Here is an 18,890-nt window from a genome sequence, read left to right as displayed (position 1 = left end):
ACCTCCAAAGCTCATCCAGAGATATATTTGGGCTTTTTTAAAACATGTGAGAGAACTCTGAGGGAGTTGGAAGTGTATTTGCTGTTAAGTGTTCTGTGTTTCTGCACTGAAGACAAAGAGCCAACAGAGAGCAGGGTACTCTGCTGGAAAGGTTACAAAGCTCTATTTACAGAGAATTTTACAACCAGACAATCATTTGTTACAAATCTCCAAGATCCACAAGAGGTATCCATTGCTGTGCAGAGCTTAGGGAATTTTTTTAAAGACAGCAACTTATCAAGGAAATGTGAAGACTATTAGCACATCATTAAATAGTTAGACCAATTCCATCTTCTGCTTCCCAGTTACTCTCCTCTAGAGCAGACAGCTGTGCCAGATGCACAATTTCTGACTTGCAGAGGTGAGTTGGAATTTGGGATTCAGACAAGTATAGAATCATAGAATCAGAGAACATTAGAGGTTGGAAGGGACCTCCAGAGATCATCCAGGCCAACCCCCCTGCCAAAGCAGCATCACCCAGGGAAGTCTGCACAGGAATGCATCCAGGTGTGTCCAGAGGAGACTCCACAACCTCTCTGGGCAGCCTGCTCTAGGGCTCTGTCACCCTCATAGTAAAAAAGTTTCTCTTCATGTTGAGCTGAAACCTTCTCTGTTTAAATTTGTCTCCATTGTTCCTTGTCTTCTCACTGTGCAGCACCCAGCAGAGCCTGGCCCCCTCCACTTGACACGCACCCCTCAACTATTGAGAGACATTGATCAGATCCCCTCTTCTCCACACTAAACAGCCCCAAATTCCTATCTCTTCCCTCCTCTACCTTTTTTTTCTTGGCATTTTTCTTATCTGGTCTCAAGATGTTGCAAATGCAGCTTCCCTCAGGAGCACATTTCTTGACAGACTGCAGAGCTGGGCCCAAGCCAACCTCAGGAGGTTCAACAAGACCAAGTGCAAGGTCCTGCAGCTGGGTTGGGGCACTCCCAAGCACCAACATAGGCTAGACAGGGACTGGCTTGAGGGCAGCCCTGAAGAAAAGGACTTGGAGTGCTGGTGGAGGAGAAGCTCAACAAGAGCCAGCAGTGAGCACTTGCAGCCCAGAGAGCCAAGCAGAGCCTGGGCTGCAGCAAGAGAAGTGTGGCCAGCAGGGCCAGGGAGGGGATTCTCCCCCTCTGCTCCACTCTGCTGAGACCACACCTGGAGCTCTGTGTCCAGTTCTGGAGCCTCTGTTACAGGAAGCATCTGGAGGTGCTGGAAGGTGTCCAGAGAAGGGTCACAAGGATGAGCAGAGGGCTGGAGCTGCTCTGCTGTGAGGACAGACTGAGAGAGTTGGGGTTGTGCAGTCTGGAGAGGAGAAGGCTCCCAGGAGACCTTCTTGTGGCCTTCCAGTATCTGAAGGGAGAAAGCTGGGGAGGGACTTTTTTAGGGTGTCAGTGAATGATAGGGGGGATGGAATCAAGCTAGAGGAGGGGAGATTTAGATTAGATATTAGGAGGGTGGTGAGACACTGGCACAGGTTGCCCAGGGAGGTGGTGGAAGCCTCATCCCTGGAGGTTTTTGCAGCCAGGCTGGATGTGGCTGTGAGCAACCTGCTGTAGTGTGAGGTGTCCCTGCCCATGGCAGGGGGTGGGAACTGGATGATCCTTCCAACCCTGACAATTCTGTGATTCTGTGACTTCTTCATTCCAATGAAAGCATAAACAAAAAGATTCATTAAATTCTGGGGAGCAAGTTAGATTTTCCCAGCCTTTGCTGTGACCTGGAATTCAAGGCACTCTTGAGAAATACCAAGATATGGAGTTCCTCCACATTTTAATATATCTTTTGATTCCTATGCAGTAAAGGTTCAAGAACTGTTTGCCAATAGCCTTGACATGCTGTGCCATGTCCTCAATAGCTCTGGTTCTGCCATAGTGATGAGCAGCAGGAGTAGTTGGACTGGTGATGGAGAACAGCTTCATGATGAAGGCTTGTAGTGACTCTGCATCATGTTCCCTGTGCTTTTAATTCTCAGTTGCAAAGCTGAGGGAGCTGGCAGTCTGGGATAAGTCCCCTCTGGGCATCACTGGTGGTCACAGGTGCTGCTGGTGACTATCATGAGGCAATGTAGATGGTCTGTGTTGCCTTGTTTTAGTGATCCATCCTAGATTTGCATTCTTTTGAAGATGAGGTTGATCAGGCCTCAGAACAGTTTGCCCAGAGTGGTTGTGATGTGTCTGTCCTTGGGGGTGCCCAAGACTCAGGTAGAGCTGGCCCTGTGCAAACTACTTTAACAGGACCTGTCCAGAATAGACTTCTCCAAGGTCCTTTCTGACCTCAAACCCTCCTTTGGTTTTATGATGCAGCACTGTCTGGAGGACACCATGGGTTTGCTGATGGTTCTGCTTGCACTAGGTCAAGAAATGATGGCTTCAAGTGGGGCAGGCTGTGTGGCAACTTCTGGGCATCCCTTTAACACATCCCTTTCCAGGCAGGATCACTGGCAATGCCCTCACTCACCCTCAGGTCTTCTCATAGCATATTACAGTTCTGCCAAATTAGTGATGGGTTGAGGTAAACCCTTGAGGTGTCTGGTGTGGCATGAGGCAGGAGTCCACTGCATGGCTGTTGCAATTGTGAGTGGTCAGACTTCATGAGACAGATGATCCCTTCTGGCCTGGACCCCTAGGGTCCCCTCCCTGCTTCATGTCAAATCTGTACAAAGCTGATTGCTATAATCTTACAGCTCCTTTCCTAATATAAATAGTAGGATCTTCTTCAAGTCCCTGAAATTTGTGCTCTGAGCTGAGACCATGAAAACACAGATGAGGGAAGCACTGTCACTTGCAGCTCCAGCCTGGCCCAAGCATAGCATCATGGACAGAGCAGCTCTGAGGGGACATCCAGGAGGTCTGCCAATTTGAGATGGATGGGGGTTAGAAATAGAGCACAGGAGGAGCCTGGGACTGAGCAGTGGTTGCACTGGGACCAAGACAAGCTGTGCAACAAACTCAGAGCCCAAAAGCATCTGGGATGGGGTGTGTATCAGGAATAGTGAGGCCAGCAGGAGCAGGGAAGTCATTCTGCTCTGTGCTCAGCACTGGTTAGACCACACCTTGAGTACTGTGTCCAGTTCTGGGCCCCTCAAGTCAAAAAAGATGTTGAGATGCTGGAACGTGTCCAGAGAAGGGCAAGAAGGCTGGGGAGGGGTCTGGAGCACAGCCCTGTGAGGAGAGGCTGAGGGAGCTGGGGGTGTTTAGCCTGGAGAAGAGGAGGCTATGGGGAGACCTCATTGCTGTCTACAACTACCTGAAGGGAGGTTGCAGCCAGGTGGGGGTTGGTCTCTTCTCCCAGGCAGCCAGCACCAGAACAAGAGGACACAGTCTCAAGCTGTGCAGGGGGAAGTTTAGGCTTGATCTTAGAAAGAAGTTCTTCCCAGACAGAGAGATTGGCCATTGGAATGTGCTGCCCAGGGAGGTGCTAGGGTCAGCGTCCCTGGAGGTGTTTAAAAGAAAAGCCTGGGTGAGGCACTTAGTGCCATGGTCTGGTAATTAGATGGTGTTGGGTGATAGGTTGGACTTGATGATCTTGGAGGTCTCTTCCAACCTGGTTGATTCTGTGATTCCGTGAGACCAGATATAATCCTGCAGAACCAGCAGCAGGGCACAGCCTTGCTCTCAGCTGCTGGTCACCATCAAACCTGTCTGTCAGCAGACAGCTTAGGAACAGCCTTGCAAAGTGCTCACTGCCTGGAGGTTGACAACCTGCTATTGCTATCAATTATTTTTTTACCTCATAAGGCAGACTAATGGATCTACATGCTTCTGACAGTCTCCTTAAGTGCCCATGTAATGCCACATCATTAAATTTTGATGGGTATCTATTTTAGTGTTTGCCACTGTGAATGGAATTTCCTCTTTTTAAAGACTGTGTTGCTCTACCAGAACAGTTATGAAGATTGCAAAGGACACGGTAAGACGACTAAGCAGAACATCTGTCTGCTTGATGCAGGTGGTCATTTGTGATTGCATAATGGACCAGAATGGTAGGGGATGGAAGGAAATCATCAAGTCCAACCTCATTGCCAGAGCAGGATAACCTAGGGCAGGTCACACAGGAACACATTCAGAATGGTCTTGAAAGTCTCTGGAGAAGGAGACTCCACAACCTCTCTGGGCAGCCTTCTCCAGTACTGTGGCATCCTCACAGCAAAGAAATATTTCCTCATGTCAAGGTGGAACATCCTGTGTTCCAGTTTGTATCCACTGAGCCTCAAGCTATCACTGGACACCACTGAAAAGAGACAGGCCTCTTCTTCTTGACATCCACCCTTCAGATATTTGTAAAAAATAATGAGATCTCTTGTCAGTCTTCTCTTCTCCAGACTGAGGAACCCCAGGTCTCTCAGTTTCACACAGGAACCTTTCCTCTGACACTGCAAAAACAGAAATATAATGAGATGCATCAGCTTTACACACAGGAGGCAATGATTTCTCTCTAGGAAGCCAACTTCATTTCTTGTAAAGTATTTAGTAAATGAGGTAGGGGACTATAAAAAGGGAAGGAATGATAAAGGCTGGTGCACGTTTCCTCAGGAAAATGTGACTCGAGCCCTGTTGTGTTTGTGGGATGGATTTCCTACACAGTGCTACTCACACCACGTGAAACTAATTTACACAGGTTGTGAATGTTGGTCACTCTGAGACTGATTCTCATTTGGGGGAGTTCGTTGGAGATCTGAGCTTTGATGTGCAGAAGTCTGGAGCGTTCACTCCTGGGCTGGAGGCAAATGGAGCTGTGATGTGAGCAGAAGCAGCACCCAATCTCTAGCACTCTGAAAACCACTTCCTAGGTACCCTGGAGCAGGTGTCCCAGTCACACTCCTGGTCTCTTTGTGCTTCCACCTCCCAGCCAGAAATGAGTAATTCTGTTCTCTGAGGAGTGTGTGGTAAACAGGGCATTGAATAAAGAGCCTAAAATCAACCCTTAAGCACCTGCTTTTCTGATGAGAAGGGTCCAGCCTGCATGCCAAATGAGGTGAGGGTCCTCAGGAAAAACACTGAAAGAACAGAGAATTAGAGAGCTTCTCAAAAACGTAAACACACAGAGGAGCATTTTTGTGGACAATATTTGACATGGTGTTGGTGGCTTTGGATATTACAAGCTTCTTAACAGGAAGGTGGAGAGGAAAAGAGGAAAGGAAAGGTGAAGAAGGGGAAGCTGAAAGAGAAGAGTGGATTCTAGTCCCCTTGTAAAGACCGAAAAGGTAACTGTGAGCAATTTAGAGACTCGTTAGGCAAACAGAAGGAAATCCTAAATTCTTTTCCGTCGTTCGGGAACAAAAGGGATGATTTAGGACTTGTTTAGTGCCGGGAGCTGGTAGAACGGTGCGTTTCAAACCTTGCGCAGACTCAGCCTTGCTGCTACACATTAATTTTCGAAAGCCAATTCTCTTCACGCCTTTACCAACTGCTCTTAAGCCCAGCGAGTGCTCACTAAGCAGCAGCACCGTCACGGCGAGAGAACATCCAGAGGAACTTTTCCTTACTCGGAGGGCTGAATTGGGAAGCATCGCTTTTGCGCATCCCACTTCAGTTAAGCGCAGGCCGTTCCCAACGGCTCTCTGCTATAAAATGATTCTTTCTTAATCGTTAACCTATAAACCGTGAGCCCGGGGCAGGGGGGCTGTCAATCATAAACCCCGGGAAAGCGCTGCCGTGGGAAGCGCTGACAGAAGGGAACCACCTGCCCCCTCCAGCCCTTCCCACCGCTCCTGCCCCGCCGCGGCGGCTCCGCCCCTTCCCCCCTGCTCCGGGAGGCCGCGCACAATGCCGCGGCCCCGGCCACTGTCCCCGCCCGGCCCCCCAGGTCCCGGCCCGGCCCCGTGGGCTGGGGCGCAGCCGTCACCTGGCAGCGGCCTGAGGGCTCCGTCCCCCGGCAGCGGGGCCGGGCCGGGCCGTGTCGCGCTGCAGAGGTCGCCGCGTTTCTTGCACGTTGAGTTGCTTTCAATTAAAAAAAAGGCTAATTATAAGGTAAGATAATGAGGTTTTGTTTTAAGTGTGCTACTTGTTGGTACATGCGCACTGCCGGTGGACCGAGCGTGCCGGGCATAAAGCGAGGCCAGCGGCGGGAGGCTGGAACGGGGTTCGCGTCCGGCGGCGGGAGGCTGGAGCCGGCAGGAGGCTGGAGCCGGCGGGGGCAGCGGTGCCCGGGGCAGCCCCAGTGCCGCGGCTTCGGCTGCAGGCGGTTTGGCCGTAGCACAGCTGTGCGCAGCGACCCAGCACTCCCGGGCTGAGCTGAACGCTTGCCTGCAGCCCTGGGAGAAGCTGCACCTGGGAGCCTTCTGCTGCGGGACTTGCCCGCCCTGACAGCGCCCGGAGGGGTCAGGGAAGGATAACTGGAGACAAGTTTGGTACATTTCGTCCCTCAGCTGAGCGCTGCCGCTGCCTTTTCTCACGGGTGCTGTTGGTATGCTTTCTGCTCATTCCCTTCGCTGCGAGATTAACATGGACATCTTAACCTGGGGGCTGGGAGAAGAGTGCCGGTTCCGTTGTAATACTGCTCCATAGCCTGAGCCGGGTAGGTCGGGTCTTGGTCCTAGAGGTCTTTGGCGCTTTTCTTACGGCTTGAAATTGTGCCAGGGGAGGTTTTGATTGGGTATTAGAGGAAACATCACTGAAAGAGTGGTCAGGCATTGGAACAGGCTGCCCGGGGAAGTGATGGACTCACCATCCCTGGAGGTGTTCAAACAATGTATAGACTCTGGGGCCTGGTTTAGTGTGCGTGGTGGTGTTAGGCTGAGTGTTGACTTGATGATCTTAGAGGTCTTTTCCAAGTGAAACAATTCTGTGATTCTGTGGTAAGGACATTGAATCTAGTGAGTGTTCCTGCTCCAAAGTACTGCCAGTGGCCACTGTTCAGGTGCAGTAAGACAGCTCATTTGTATTGAAACTTTCTCAGCAAACTGGATTTTAATTTTGACAGAATCAGTGTTAAAAACAAAAAGAGGAGGAAAAAGTTGTTTTGGAAGACAAGCAATGTCTCCTCCTCAGTAAAGAAAATGGTCCCTTTCAGTAGACTTTGGAAACTCTCATGTATTCTTGAAGTTGCAAGAATATTAATTTGCTTTTTATATAATTTGATACAATCTCTTCTGAAAAGTTAGTTCTCAGTGGAGAATATGCAGGATTTTATCCTTCAGCTTGATATAGTGGGCAGCCACAAAGAATTGCCTTTAAAATTACTAGAACTGGTATTTTTATTTTTTTTCTTTTTAAAGTTTTTATTTTCAGAGTTGCTTCTGTGATAAACTGAACCTGGGCAATTCTGTAGCAGGGTCCCTCAAATGTTTGTCTCTGTGCCTTGCCTTTAGAATTTAATGGATAGAAAATAGAAAGTCACACAGATGTGTTTTCTTTTTCTTGCCATGGGATCTGTCCTCATTTACATCTTTCATCTCTCAGTTGAGATGGATCTGAGGGAAGGATTGAAGCTGATTGGGAAGTTTTTAATTGCCCAACCTCAGTGTTAGGCCTGATTGTTTTGCTTCTCACCACCTTTTGGCTCTGCTTGATTTTTAGCTCAAATTTTACGTGCTCTGAAGCAGTGAAATTCAGCCTCTGGGTACCTCAGCCAAACATGGAAGCACTCAGAAACAAGTCTGATGTGCAGGATTTCCCAGTGGCTGTAGAAATAATCTTCAACATCAGCTGTTGAACATTAAATAGGGAAAAAAAATGAAGAGGGAACTCCTTTATTAAGTTAAACCACCTCTTGCTGGTTTTCATTGCCCCAGGACTCTAGAGAGCAGCCTCTCACATCACGTAATGGGCAACAGCTTTCTAGCTACCACCACTAGGGAGTTGTCTGGTCTCTCTTAACTCTGCATGAGCAGTAGCTAACTTTGCAAGGTTGAAGTGGAAAGAGAGGCTCGTGAAGGCATTTGCTTTCCCAGTGCTTCCTGGGGAGTGCTGTGTGAATGGCACATGGACAGCAATGTGCCCTTGTGGCCAAGAGAGCCAATGGCATCCAGGGGTGCAGCAAGAAAAGTGTGGCCAGCAGGGCTAGGGAGGTTCTTCCCCCACTCTGCTCTGCCCTGCTGAGACCACAGCTGCAATCCTGTGGGTTTGGGGCTCCCCAGGTCAAGAGAGACAGAAACCTGCTGGAGAGAGTCCAAAGGAGAGCCATGAAGATGCTTAGGGGACTTGAGCATCTCCCCTGGGAAGAGAGCCTGAGAGTCCTGGGGCTGTTTAGTGTGGAGAAGAGAAGGCTGAGAGGGATCTGATCAATGTCTCTCAAGAGCTGAGGGCTGGGGGTCAAGTGGAGGGGGCCAAGCTCTGCACAGCAATAAGCCAAGGACCAATGGAGACAAAGTGGAACAGGGAAGGTTTCAGCTCAACATGAGGAGAAACTTCTTTGGTGTGAGGGTGAGGGAGCCCTGGAGCAGGCTGCCCAGAGAGGTTGTGGAGTCTCCTTCTCTGGAGACTTTCGAAGCCCACCTGGATGCCTTCCTGTGCAGACTACTCTGGGTGATGCTGCTTTTGATCTCTGGAGGTTCCTACCAATCTCTAACGTTCTATGACTCTATGAAATGCTGTTGGCCACTCAGAGAGGAAGCAGCCTTCATTGACCATCAGTCACTTGTCCTTAGTGTGTCCAAGTCCTTGGACGCTTAACCCCACTCACAACATTACAAAGTCATTACATCCCATTGCAGCAAACTTTTCAGAACTTAAATGTCAAAATAAGCCACTGCAGAGGTGCAGCATGTCTCAGATGGCTTTGTGCTAGAGCAGCAATGAGGAGCTCTGTGGACCTCCAGGCTGTGTGCAAGCTCAGTTGAAAGATCCTCAAGAGGCCTTGCCTGCTTTCCTCCTTAAAATCACCACACAATCCTCTTCCTTCTACCTGCTGCTCTGCCTTTGATAGCAGAGGAGATAGCTCTCCAGATTGCCTTCCACATTAGCCCCTCCTCTGAGTGCTTCATTAAGCACTGGGAGCCACCTTGGGAAGCTTGGCATAGTCTGATTGCAAAGCAGGCAGCTAAACCAGGTCATTGCAGCTGTACTGCCTAAATGTTCATGGGTGTGCAAACCCCAAGGGAAGCTCTTGTCCCTCGTCTTCTGGCTTGTTCTGCCTTACAGTTTCCTCATGTAGGTGAGTTCCCATTTCTGTGCTAGAGGTGGAAAAGGTCATGGAATCATAGAATAGTCTGGGTTTGAAGGGACCTCTAAAGATCTTCCAGTCCAACCCCTTCTACACTCAGCAGGGACATCCTCAACTAGATCAGGTTGCCCAGAGCCCTGTCCAGCCTCACCTTGAATATCTCCAGGGATGAGGCCCCAACCACCTCCCTGGGCAACCTGTTCCAGTGTTCTACCACCCTCATGGTGCACAACTTGTTCCTAACATCCATTCTAAGTCTGCTCTGCTCTAGTTTGAAGCCATTGCCTCTTGTCCTATTACTATAGCAAACTTATGTAGTCATACAAGTTTTGTGTTGATTTTTCTTCTTCCTTTGTTTCTTTCTTTAGGTTTTCTTGGTTTTGTTTCAGTCTGGGGTTGGTTTGTTTGTTTGGGTTGGAGTTTGTGTTTGATGGTTTGTTTTTGGGTTTTGAGGGGGTTGCTTGTTTGGGGTTATTTTTGTTTCTTTTTTTTTTTTTTTTTCCTACCAATCTCTGAACTTGGACATCAGGGAAAATCCACTTTGATTTATAAATGCGTCCTTGGCATGTCACATGAGCATTTGTGGTTATTTTCTCACCTTGATGGAATTACAGAAGGAAAGGACAATGCAAGCTCTGGTGTCATAGAATCATAGAACGGTCCAGGCTGGAAGGGACCTCCAAAGCTCATCCAGTCCGACCTCCTCACAGTGAACAGGGACTAGATCAGGTTGCCCAAAGCCCTCTTCAGCCTCACCTTGAATATCTCCAGGGATGGGGCCTCAACCACCTCCCTGGGCAACCTGTGCCAGTGTTCCACCACCCTCATAGTGAAGAACTTGTTCCTAACATCCAATCTAAATCTGCTCTTCTCTACTTTGAAGCCACTGGCCCTGGTCCGGTCCCTGCAGCCCTTTACAAACAGTCTCTCTGCAGCCTTCTTGTAGCCCCCCTCAGGTCCTGGCAGGCTGCTCTTAGGTGTCCCTGGAGCCTTCTCTTCTCCAGGCTGAACACCCCCAGCTCCCTCAGCCTGTCCTCATAGCAGAGCTGCTCCAATCCCCTCATCATTTTCATGGCCCTCCTCTGGACCCTCTCCATCAGGTCCATGTCCTGGGCAGTGTAACTGAGGCAGGTAGCAGTTTGCACATACTGATCCCTCAGGGTTTGCTGTAAAATTTATCCAGTGTAGTGCAGGAGGGAGGGTGATCACCTTGAATTCTGGACAGCTGTAGGGCACCTGCTCTTCAAGGAGAGGCAGAGACTACCTGGCCCCTCCTGGCAGCAGAAGCCCATGTGTTCAGGGAATGACTCAGGCTGCATGTTTTGACCTGGTTTGTGTGGTACCCCTTAGGAAGCAGAGGTGCTGCACAGACCTCAGCAGTGCTGTCCACGGAGGAGTGGTGGGTACAGTCCCCAACTGCACAGGAACTGGAGCAGGTCTGCCTCCTTCCCTGCCGTGGGCCAGGTGCTGAGTCCCTGAGACTCTTACTGATGAATGCAGATTATCCGATTTTATCCAAGTATTTCTCCCTATCTCTGAAAAAAAAAAAAAAACCACAAACCAAGACAGAGTATACACGGACTGGGCTGGAGGTACCAAATTATTGGCCTTTCAGTGTTTTGGTTGCATCTAGCCCCATACCTTGTTATTAAAGGTTTGGGTTTGTTTGTCTTTTGGGGTTTTTTTTGCTTATTTTGACCTTGGATGCAGGTGGTTTCCACTTCTGGAGCAGGCTGCCCAGAGAGGTTGTGGAGTCTCCTTCTCTGGACACATTCAAAACCCACCTGGATGCATTTCTGTGCAGACTACCCTGGGTTATCCTTCTTTGGCAGGAGGGTTGGTCCCTTCCAACCTCTCATGTTCTGTGGTTCTTGACCATCCAGTGTGCAGCTGCTGGTAGATAACACACTGAAAACAAGTGGCCTGACTCTGAGGTACTTTCGGTATTGTATCAGAGCCCCTGCAGCTCTGCAGTACTCAGCAAGGATTGGCAGCAGCAGTCAGATGAGAAGCCTGATAATGAGTTGTGAGGGTCAGGAGGGGACAACATCACCTTACAGTCCTGAAATTCCAGTTTTAACTACTGAGGCATGAGAGTGGTGCAAGGATGGAAAAGTGGCAACAAGCTTAAACTCAGCTTTATTTTGGTGTTCAGAAGTAGCACTCAGAAGGTGTAGCTTCTGTTTATTACTTGGGCATCTGCACAGGTTTGCCAGCAACTTTGCCAGCCATCCTTTCCCAGAACTTTGCTTTTAGAAGCAGTGTCCCAGGTCGTGGAAACCAGAAGTAATCTCAAGAATCTCTTCTGTGAGTGTTCAGTGGTCAGATCTCAGACAGGCAGTTTCACCATGGGGAAGCTGAAGCAGGATAAAAGGCTGCAGGGTGCTTCATGCCTCCTTCAGCACAAACATGTTAGCAAATGCACTTCCAAATATTGATACAGGTACAGGGCTTTAGTTTTGCTTTTTCCAGAGGACCCAGGTCAGTTATTCCCCACTGCTAGCTCTTCAGCTAGGCACAGCAAGGCAGTGACAAGGCTAATGACAAGGCTAATGTGCTTTCTTCTCCTGTTGCTCAGTCTCATCCTTGCTCATAGAATCATAGAATTGTCAGGGTTGGAAGGGACCTCAAGGATCATCCAGTTCCAACCTCCTGCCATGGACAGGGACACCTCACACTAGAGCAGGTTGCTCACAGCCACATCCAGCCTGGCTGCAAAAACCTCCAGGCATGAGGCTTCCACCACCTCCCTGGGCAACCTGTGCCAGTGTCTGACCACCCTCATGGGGAAGAACTTCTTCCTAATGTCTAACCTAAATATTCCCTCCTCTAGCTTCCATCCATTGCCCCCAGTCCTATCACTCCCTGACAGCCTCAAAAGTCCCTCTCCAGCTTTCTTGTAGCCCCCTTCAGATACTGGAAGGCCACCAGAAGGTCTCCTCAGAGCCTTCTCCTCTCCAGACTGCACAACCCCAACTCTCAGTCTGTCTCCAGAGCAGAGCAGCTCCAGCCCTCTGCTCATCCTTGTGGCCCTTCTCTGGACACCTTCCAGCACCTCCAGGTTGTCCTTGTAATAGAGAACTGGTCCTCAGTCTTATTTTAACAGATAATCTGATTTATTGTTGGCTTGTGAGGTGGTTTGGGGTTGGGGTTGGTTTGCTTTGTTTGTTTGCTTGCTTGTTTTGTTTTGTTTGTTTGTTTTTTTTCAGTGCCTTTCTCAGCAATATTCCCTGGTAGACTCTCAGGTAGTTGTGGGGCCAGTAAGTTGTTTTGCACTGTGGTTTGCAGCCTGGCAAACCCACTTGTAGCAACTACCGAGTGAAAATCACACCTGCCCCTTATGACCTGTTTTGTTGAGCCTCTCTAGACAGGCTTTCAAGTGGCAAGATGGTCAAAAAGAAAACAAAATGTTATCTTCTGTTTGTTTTTTGTTTTGTTTATAAGGGTCACCTGTGTCCTGTGGGAAAAGGGAGGCTAGAAATATTCTGTTTTGGAGATTTCATTCTCATATATAGAATGGTCTGGGTTGGAAGGGACCTCCAAAGCTCATCCAGTCCAACCCCCTCTGCAGTCAGCAGGGACATCCCCAGCTAGATCAGGTTGCCCAGTACTTTGTTGAGCCTCACCTTGAATATCTCCATGGATAAGGCCCCAACCATCTCCCTGGGCAACCTGTTCCAGTGTTCCACCACCCTCATGGTAAAAATCTTGTTCTTAAGATCCTGTGTTGATGACTCAGGAGCACCAGCAGGTTATGGCACAGCAGATAATATTTTGTGGAAGGATGAATACTATTCCTTGTAAAGTTTAGCCTGGGGGAGATGAGGGAGAGTTCATGGCAAAAACTTTTGCATGAAGCAGTGTGACAGAGCAGCCAAGGAATATATTGCATGCTAATAAAGTTCCTTCTTCAGTGTGAAAAGCTTGTGCTTTGTGAGTGGCAGTAGGTCTTCTTTTACCTTTTGACATTCTGACTTGACCCATAATGAGGCACCCACCAGCCTGCCTTTTCAGTCTTTTCCAAAGAGCTGCCAAAACTAAAGAGATCTCTTTTTTTTTTTTGAGACTAAGCTGTGACCCAGCAAGGTTGGCTGTAAGGTTTGTTTATTTTTCTCTCTCCTGCTGGTTCCTACTATTCTTACTCCCACATCCTATCCGACTCTTGTTTTCCAATGCATTCTTCAGCCTTCTCCTTCCCTACCTACTGCATCCTGTGTTCTGCTTTCTGACTTCCTTCTCCTTTCCCATAGATTTTCTTTTCAGTTCCTGTTCATTATGGTCCCCGGGGAGCAAGGAGTGAAACATTAACAGCTGCTGTAGAAGTTTTTATGGCTGTTGTTATGAGTTTAGAGTTCAGGTGAGGGCTCTGGGAGACAGCTTTTGTGTATAACATTGTGCTCCAGAGCTCTTTTTACCACTTCATTCCTGGGGCAGCAGAGAGGAATGTCTCTCTTGGCTTCACCTTCTGCCATCTACAGCCCAGAATTTGAGATTAAAATACTGACACAAGTCCCTTCTTGCTAAGATATGGATGTTCCAGTTCTTCCAGGTTAGTGAACAGGTCCTCAATTGCTCTTCTGTTGTCACTTCACTGCATGTTTCAGTTACAAAGAGGTTCAAAGCCTTCAGATATGGAGTAAAAAGTGAGAAAGGTAGATTTAAACTAGATGTTACAAATTCTTTCCAGTGAGGGTGGTGAGACACTGGAACAGATTGCCCAGGGAGGGGGTGCATGCCCCTTCCCTGGAGGTGTTCAAGGCCAGTGAGCAGCCTGGTGTAGTAAAAGGTGTCCCTGCCCATGGCAGGGTGGTTGGAACTAGATGATTTTAAAGGTCCCTTCCAACCCAATCCGTTCTATGAATCCATGAATCTTCCTAACTGTGTTCTTACAGCATGTGCAGGAACTTCCTGTGCTGATGTCAACATGTCCTGAATTAAAATCACAGCTATAAAATGCTTGCATAACTGAATTTCTGCACTGAAATATTGCTTTGGCAAGGCTGGAAAATGTAGGTCTCTTTTATCTTCCTGAGGATGCATCTTATTTGTGTATTGCAAGCTTTTTGTAGTGTCTGAAAATAGAGATTTAGAGAAAAGAGTTTTCATAGGATGTTAGGGATTGGAGGGGACCTCTGGAGATCTTTGAGTTCAATTCCCCTGTCGTAGCAGGACCATAAAATCCAGCACAGCTCACACAGGAATGCATCCAGATGGGTCTTGAAAGTCTCCAGAGAAGGAGATTCCACAACCTCTTTGGGCAGCCTGTTCCAGTGCTCTGTAACCCTCCCAGTGAAGAAGTTCCTCCTCATGTTGAGGTGGATCCTCCTGTGCTGTATTTTGCATCCATTGCCCCCTGTCCTATCCCAGGGCACAACTGAGCAGAGCCTGTCCCTTCCTTCCTGACCCCCAGCCCTCAGCTATTGATAGACATTGATCAGATCCCTCTCAGTCTTCTCCTCCTCAGAATGAACAGCCCCAGGGCTCTCAGCCTCTCCTCCCCAGGCAGTGCTCCAGTCCCTTCAGCATCCTTGGAGCCCTCCCTTGGACTCTTTCTAGTAGATCCCTGTCCCTCCTGAACTGGGGGGCCCAGAACTGGATGCAATATTCTAGTTAGGGCCTCACTAGGGAGGGCAGAGTAGGGTTGGAGGAGAACCTCCCTGGATCTGCTGTACGCTCTGAGCTTAGCTGTAGCCAAAGGTTTGATTAGTCTGATCCTTGCAGTCCAGAAAATTCTCTGTTGTAAATGGAAATGTGCCTAGAAGAAGAAACATTTTTAATGTAATTGTCACTGTGCTGGCAAATTTATCTTCCTGCTAATTTCTTATGCCTGTGATGCCCAGATGGTTATCACTTGCCTGCTAATGCAATCTTCTGCCCTGCTGTTTTATTTATAACCAGGATTAATCCTATTATAACTAATGGCTTAGGTTTTTTTGTTGTTTTGTTGTAAATCTTATTTTACACTCTTTTATGTGTGCCAGACACAAGGAGGAAGCCACCTTGTAAAACAAGTTTGGTATCAATAGATTGGTGAATAGATAATATCATAGAATTGTCAGGGTTGGAAGGGACCTCAAGGATCATCCAGTTCCAACCCCCCTGCCATGAGTTGGGACACTTCACACTAAAGCAGGTTAAAAATATCCCATTGGGATATTGCATACTTTTACCAGCATCATCCTAAGAGAGAAATGAAGGAAAAAAAAACTGATTTATTTATATGTATTTTTTTTTTAATCTACAGATGTACAAAATTTTACTGCTTTTCAGATTTCTAAATGATTTTTGTGCTGTTTTCAGTTAACATTAGTAATTTAAAGTATTTGGTTTGGGAAGGTAACTGTAGTAGGTAGGCCTGGGTTATTAACAAATAAATGTGGTAAAGTAAAAGTGATTTTAAAATAGAGAAATGTGTATATGTGTGTATAAATAAAGGGAAATAGCCAAAAAGTAAATGGAAATAGCAAAAAACAAAACAACCAACCAAACAACAACAACAAAAAAAGAGAACTATCCCTAAAACAGTAGAAATATAAAAAAGTTGGAATATAGAAAAAGGGAATATCCATAAAAAAGGAATATCCAAAAAATATCAAAAATATCCAAATATCCAAAAAATAAAATATCCAAATAAATATATCCAAATATGCAAAAAAGGGGGAGAATATGCAAAAAAAGAAGGAATATCCCCCCCAAAAAAGGAATATCCAAAAAATATATAGTAATATCTCCCCCCAAAAATATAGGACTAAATAAATATCTGTCTGTGTATTTAATGTATCTTTTCTGACTTGTTTCAGGTTGAAGAAACTCCTTGAGCAGGAGAAGATCTACCAGGCCCGGAAGGAGAAGGAGCACACCAAGAGACTGACTAAACTAAGAGAAGAACTGGTCAAGCTCAAATCGTTTGCACTCATGCTGGTGGATGAAAGACAAATGCATATTGAACAGCTTGGCCAGCAAAGCCAGAAAATCCAGGACTTAACCCAAAAACTAAAGGAAGAAGAAGAAAAGCTTAAAATTGTTAGTGCAAAAACAAAAGAAGATGGCCAAAAACTGCTGAAGCTGGAGGCAGAACTTGAACGCAAGACGTCATCGTTTTCTCAAGAGCATGAGGAGATGACTGCCAAAGTGGCTAATCAAGAGTCACATAACAGACAGCTAAGGCTTAAACTGGTGGGGCTGACTCGCAGAATAGAGGAGCTGGAAGAAACTAACAGAAGTCTTCAAAAAGCTGAGGAGGAACTTCAGGAACTAAGAGATAAAATTGCAAAAGGGGAATGTGGGAACTCCAGCTTGATGGCGGAAGTGGAGAACCTCCGCAAGCGCGTCCTAGAAATGGAGGGGAAAGATGAAGAGATCACAAAAACTGAATCCCAGTGTAAAGAGCTGAAAAACAAACTGCAAGAGGAAGAGCACCACAGCAAAGAGTTGAAGCTTGAAGTGGAAAAATTGCAGAAAAGAATGTCGGAACTCGAGAAGCTGGAAGAGGCTTTCAGTAAAAGTAAGTCTGAATGTACCCAGCTCCACTTAAACCTGGAGAAAGAAAAGAACTTGACAAAGGATTTGATAAACGAGTTGGAAGCAGTGAAGACTCGAGTGAAAGACCTTGAGGCATCGGAGAGCAAGCTGGAAAAGGCTGAAATAAGCTTAAAAGATGACCTTACAAAGCTGAAGTCATTTACTGTAATGTTGGTGGATGAACGAAAAAACATGATGGAAAAAATAAAACAGGAGGAAAAAAAGGTGGAGAGTCTAAACAGGAATTTTAAAGTGGAGCAAGAGAAAGTTATGGATGTAACAGAGAAGCTGATAGAAGAAAGTAAGAAATTTTTGAGACTGAAATCTGAAATGGAGGAAAAAGTGTCGAGTTTGACTAAAGAAAGGGATGAGTTAATTGGCAAACTGAGAAGTGAAGAAGAAAAATCCTCTGAACTGAGCTGCAGAGTTGACCTGTTAAAGAAAAGGATCGATGGTATGGAGGAAGTCGAAAGAGAAATTACAAGAGGCCGAAGCAGGAAAGGACCTGAGCACGGTTGCCATGAGGACAACAAGATTAAAGAACTTACCGTGGAAATCGAAAGACTGAAAAAACGTCTCAAACAGCTCGAGGTGGTTGAAGGAGATTTGATGAAGACAGAAGATGAATATGATCAGCTAGAGCAGAAATTCAGGACTGAGCAGGATAAAGCTAACTTTCTTTCTCAGCAGCTGGAGGAGATGAAGCTCCAGATTGCCAAAACAAAAGCAATAGAAAAAGGCGAAGCGGTGAGCCAGGAGGCAGAGCTACGACACAGGTTTCGGCTGGAGGAGGCCAAAAGCAGAGACCTGAAAGCAGAAGTTCAGGCTCTTAAGGAAAAAATCCATGAGCTGATGAACAAGGAGGACCAGCTCTCTCAGCTCCAAGTTGATTATTCGGTTCTGCAGCAAAGGTTTATGGAAGAAGAGAATAAAAACAAGAGCATGGGGCAGGAAGTTCTGAGCCTAACGAGAGAGCTGGAGCTTTCTAAGCGTTACAGCCGCGCCCTGCGGCCCAGCATAAACGGGCGGAGAATGGTTGACGTTCCTGTGACCTCCACTGGCGTGCAAACAGATGCTGTCAGCAGTGAAGCAGCAGAAGAGGAGACCCCAGCAGTGTTTATAAGGAAGTCTTTCCAGGAGGAGAATCACATCATGAGCAATCTGCGACAGGTAGGTCTGAAGAAATCCACGGAGCGCTCCTCGGTGCTCGAGAGATATCCTCCAGCAGCAAATGACCTTGCAATGAGGAAATCTTGGATACCGTGGATGAGAAAGAGGGAACCTGGGGCTCAGGGAACTGCTGACAAAGGAACCCGAACCCAAAGCAGTCCAGCTCACCCTGGGGAGGTTGTCCTTTCACCAAAGCAGGGTCAACCTCTTCATATTCGGGTGACACCAGACCATGAGAACAGCACAGCTACTTTGGAGATCACCAGTCCAACCTCAGAGGAGTTTTTTTCAAGTACCACTGTCATCCCTACTCTGGGCACTCAGAAGCCACGAATAACCATCATTCCCTCTCCAAATGTTGTACCACAAAAAGGAAAAGGCAGTGAGAGTCCCATGGGCCCAGATCGTTCCATGTCTCCGGTCACTATAACAACGTTCTCCAGGGAAAAGTCCCCAGAGGGAGGGAGAGGACCTTTTGCAGACAGGCCTGCATCTCCAATTCAGATTATGACGGTGTCAACATCTGCAGCCCCAGCAGAAATCTCTGTCTCTCCGCAGTCACAAGACATGACCATGGGCAGGGCTGTCTTCAAAGTAACCCCAGAGAAGCAAACCGTTCCCACTCCCATCCGCAAGTACAACGCCAATGCCAACATCATTACCACAGAAGACAACAAAATCCACATCCACCTGGGCTCTCAGTTCAAACGCTCTCCCACAGCCGCAGGCGATGGGGCCAGCCCTGTGATAACGGTCAGGCCGCTGAACATCGCGGCAGAGAAGGAGGTTGTGACCGGCACTGTCCTTCGGTCCCCCCGCAACAATCTGTCCTCGCGCCCCGCAGCCAGCAAGGTGACGAGTACCATCACTATCACTCCTGCCACAACATCTGCCACCCGAGGAACACAGTCAGTGGTGAGTAGCGTAGTCTCATGAGGTTATCCTGGAATGGCTCGGGTTGGAGGGCACCTTACAGGTCATCTGCTCCAACCTCCATGCCACGGGCAGGGACACCGCTCAACTAGACCTGGCTGCTCAAGGTCTCATCCAGCCTGGCCTTGGA

The 18,890-nt window shown here is 47.7% G+C and overlaps 1 protein-coding gene across 2 annotated transcripts in view; it reads left to right on the top strand.

Annotated features, from left to right (window-relative positions):
• FILIP1 (filamin A interacting protein 1) overlaps nucleotides 1-18,890 on the top strand; it is a 75,643-nt gene that overhangs the window by 48,089 nt on the left and 8,664 nt on the right. Inside the window, exon 4 of one of the 2 annotated variants that reach the window (XM_054397558.1) lies at nucleotides 15,937-18,739. In XM_054397558.1, the coding sequence (XP_054253533.1) occupies nucleotides 15,937-18,739 (2,803 nt within the window). Of the gene's footprint in view, nucleotides 1-15,936; nucleotides 18,743-18,890 lie in introns of both variants that reach the window. The other variant, XM_054397551.1, reaches the window with a different exon arrangement.

This window comes from Indicator indicator, chromosome 2 (assembly GCF_027791375.1).
Source record: "Indicator indicator isolate 239-I01 chromosome 2, UM_Iind_1.1, whole genome shotgun sequence".
Lineage (NCBI taxonomy): Eukaryota > Metazoa > Chordata > Aves > Piciformes > Indicatoridae > Indicator > Indicator indicator.
The sequence above is the reverse complement of the archived record's forward strand: the minus strand, read 5'-3'. Positions and strand labels throughout refer to the sequence as shown.